The sequence below is a fragment of the Chenopodium quinoa genome, unplaced genomic scaffold (assembly GCF_001683475.1).
Source record: "Chenopodium quinoa cultivar QQ74 unplaced genomic scaffold, ASM168347v1, whole genome shotgun sequence".
In the NCBI taxonomy this organism is placed as follows: Eukaryota; Viridiplantae; Streptophyta; class Magnoliopsida; order Caryophyllales; family Amaranthaceae; genus Chenopodium; species Chenopodium quinoa.
This window is the reverse complement of record NW_018742241.1, coordinates 654,674-657,994: the sequence shown is the minus strand read 5'-3', so window position 1 is coordinate 657,994 and position 3,321 is coordinate 654,674. Positions and strand designations below refer to the sequence as shown.

The 3,321-nt window shown below is 36.5% G+C and overlaps 1 protein-coding gene across 1 annotated transcript; it reads right to left on the bottom strand.

Annotated features, from left to right (window-relative positions):
* Positions 1–496: 496 nt before the first annotated feature.
* On the bottom strand, positions 497–1,885 carry LOC110736665. Its single transcript, XM_021916958.1, has one exon. The coding sequence runs from the start codon at positions 1,883–1,885 to the stop codon at positions 497–499; it is 1,389 nt and encodes a 462-aa protein (XP_021772650.1).
* Between the last annotated feature and the right edge of the window lie 1,436 nt (positions 1,886–3,321).

The window sequence follows — 3,321 nt, the reverse complement described above, 5'->3', positions numbered from 1 at the left end:
CTCTCATCAAATGTTTTTTTCACCACAGCAATGAGGAGAAAAAAAACCTCTCATCACTTTCTCCTCCACTATTTACTATACCCCACCATAATACACATCATCTTTTTATTATATCTTTATTTTGAAATAATGCTTATACTACATATTTTTCTTTCCAATACAATTAAAATATGTAAAAATAATTTTTTTTTAATTACGTTTTAAAAATAATTTAATAAAAATTTATAATTTTTATATTTATTTTTCAATTACGTTTCAATTATAATTAATAATATTTTATTTATTTTTCAATTACGTTTTATTTATAATTTAATAATTAATAACAATAATAATAATAATAATAATAATAACAACAATAATGATGATAATAATAATAATAACAATAATGATGATAATAATAATAATAAAAAAAATAATATAATAATAAATAAAATACAAACACGAGTATTAAAACATAAATAACGATACGGTTACAAATAACAAACTAAAAAATTATTTATTCAACCGCATTATGACGAAAGTTCTGCCATATGTGCTCCACTAAATCTTGTTTCAGAGATGAATGAATTTCTCTATCACGAAGGGAAATCCTTCTCTCCAAATACGTGTTGAAATCAATGTTGGGTGGTCGCCCGACGTTGAATTCAAATGGCTCGTTGTTATTCACCGTGGCACTTGTGCTCGGGCCTGCCCGCCTCACCGTACGTTGTGGTCGATCTTCTTCGTAGTATCGTCTCAAAACATCTGCACGTGCGTAGTTGTGTCGTTCATCCTCGACGATCATGTTGTGCATTATTATACAGGCTTTCATAATATCACAGAGAATATCTTCGTCGAATGCAAGTGATGGTTGTCGTAGTATAGCGAACCTAGCTTGTAAAACTCCGAAAGCCCGTTCGACGTCTTTCCGAACTGCTGCTTGTTGATCAGAAAACAACTTGTCTTTTCTAACATGAGGATGTGTTATACCCTGTATAAAAGTTGGCCATCTCGGGTAAATCCCATCGGCCAAGTAGTAGCCCAACTCATATTGATGTCCATTAACCGTAAAATTTATGGGTGGTGCATGACCTTGTAAAACATCATCAAATACCGGTGAACGATAAAGGACATTCAAATCGTTACATGACCCGGGCATTCCAAAGAACGCATGCCAAATCCATAGATCCTGATAAGCAACAACTTCAAGAATGAGAGTTGCACTCTTGCTACGACCAGCATATTGTGCCTTCCAAGCAGTAGGACAATTCTTCCACTCCCAATGCATGCAGTCTATACTACCAATCATCCCTGGAAAACCACGCAGATCATTTTGATGAAGGATTCTCCTTAAATCTTCATCTGTAGGTTTTCGTAGATATTCACTTTCAAATTGTGAAATAACCCCTTGACAGAAATGTTGCAATGCCTGCCTAGAGGTTGTTTGGCCGAGACGTAAATATTCATCCACAGCGTCTGCGGCTACGCCATACGCTAACATTCTTATTGCAACGGTGCATTTCTGCAATGGTGATAAACCAAGCTTCCCAGCTGCATTTCGACGTTGCTGGAAGAATTGATCCCCCTCAACCACTTTGCTCATAATGCGGCAGAACAATGACCGTTGCATACGGAATCTACGTCGGAATTGGTTGTCGTTATACATTGGATTATTCGCGAAATAATCGTTGTATAGTTGCACATGCCCTTTTTCTCTTTCCCTATCCCTTTTGGGCTCCGTTGATAGTTCAGTTTCATTATTTAGTGGAGGTTCTTTTGGTTGGTCTGGAGGAAGTAATCTATGAGGTAGGTGATTTGCTACATACTCATCAACTAAGCAATCAAATTCATGATTTTTGGAGAAATCATCAGAAGAGGAGCTTGAGGCGGAAGAAATGAAAGACATTTTTATTTTGGTTAGATAGTTGGTGTGTTTGGGATTGTTTCCGTTTATGATAACACAGGTATATATAGAAAATGTGAAAGACATTATTGGATGGTAGTGGTTGGTTTGCATGTGAGTTAAAGTGGAAATGAAATTGCATGTGACTCGAGGTGACAATTCAATGCATTATTTTAGCTTCTGATTGTGCAGTATTATGGATGCCTCAGCAGAGGTGACAATTCACTGCATTACTTTAGCATGTGATTGTGCAGTGTTATTGATGTTTGAGCAGAGGTGACATGCCATTGAAGTATGTACAGTTTGTCAATGGTTGTGATCAGTTTCAAAATAACAACAGTGCATGTGACGCGTGTCAGATTGTATCTTTATCAGATATCAGCTTTATCAATTTCAAATTACTAAGAAAACACGTGAATTAACTGAATATTAATAATAAATTTAACATTAAATAAACATAAATTTAACATAAAATAAATAAACACCAGTACATTAAATTAACTGAATAAAACATAAAGTTAACATTAACTAAATAAAACATAAGCAAACACATTGCATCTCCAAGTCGCACGTGCCTTCTACCATATAGCATTGCACATAATTCCTCCTTGTAGGCCTCTTCATCGGGAGTTGGATTAGTACCCTTTGAAAGTAGATCTTGCAACATTTCATAGTTCAGCCTTCTCTCTTGTATGTCAACTTGTTTTTGTTGAATTTCTACTTGTTTTTGTTTCCTCCTCTCCCTTTCCATGTCAAAATCCAACTTCTTCAACCGTATTTGTGCCTCCGTTTCCCTACAGGCATTATTCTGCTTCATTTGCTCACCAATGGTTGAAGAATCAGAAGCTACTTCTTTTCCCTTATTACGCTTGGCCTTTGCCTTTTTAACACCATCGGGTCGAGGAAGACCTCCAGAACAGAAACCCGTGGATGGTGTACCACCTTCCTCTACGGTTCTACATCTCTTATCACTGCCACTATTATCATCTTCGACGGCATCACCTGCAACTAATCTTTCCTCTCTTGACAACGCCCACCTAAGTTTTGTCCTCCACTTTGGGTCATTTTTAACCATTTCCCAACCATGGTGATAATTAAAATTATGTTGAGTAGGCTTGGAGGAAGCATAGAATAACTTACTGGCGTTATTATTCGATCTGCTTCGTTGTAGGAGGTGGAGGGTATTGTGGAGTATCTGGAACACTTTCTTCCATTTCATCTTCATATTGAGAATTGCTCCCTTGATAAACAGGAGGTGAATGTGGTGGTGGAAATTGAGGAGGTGTTTGTTGTGGTGGAATTTGAGGAGGTGTTTGTTGCGGTGGATATTGAGTAGCAATTCGTTGAAGGAAGGTTTGAAATCGAGGGTTAGTGACAAAATCATCACCCAAATCAGAAAAATAATTAGAAAAATCTGGGTTGTTAGGATCCATTAGCAA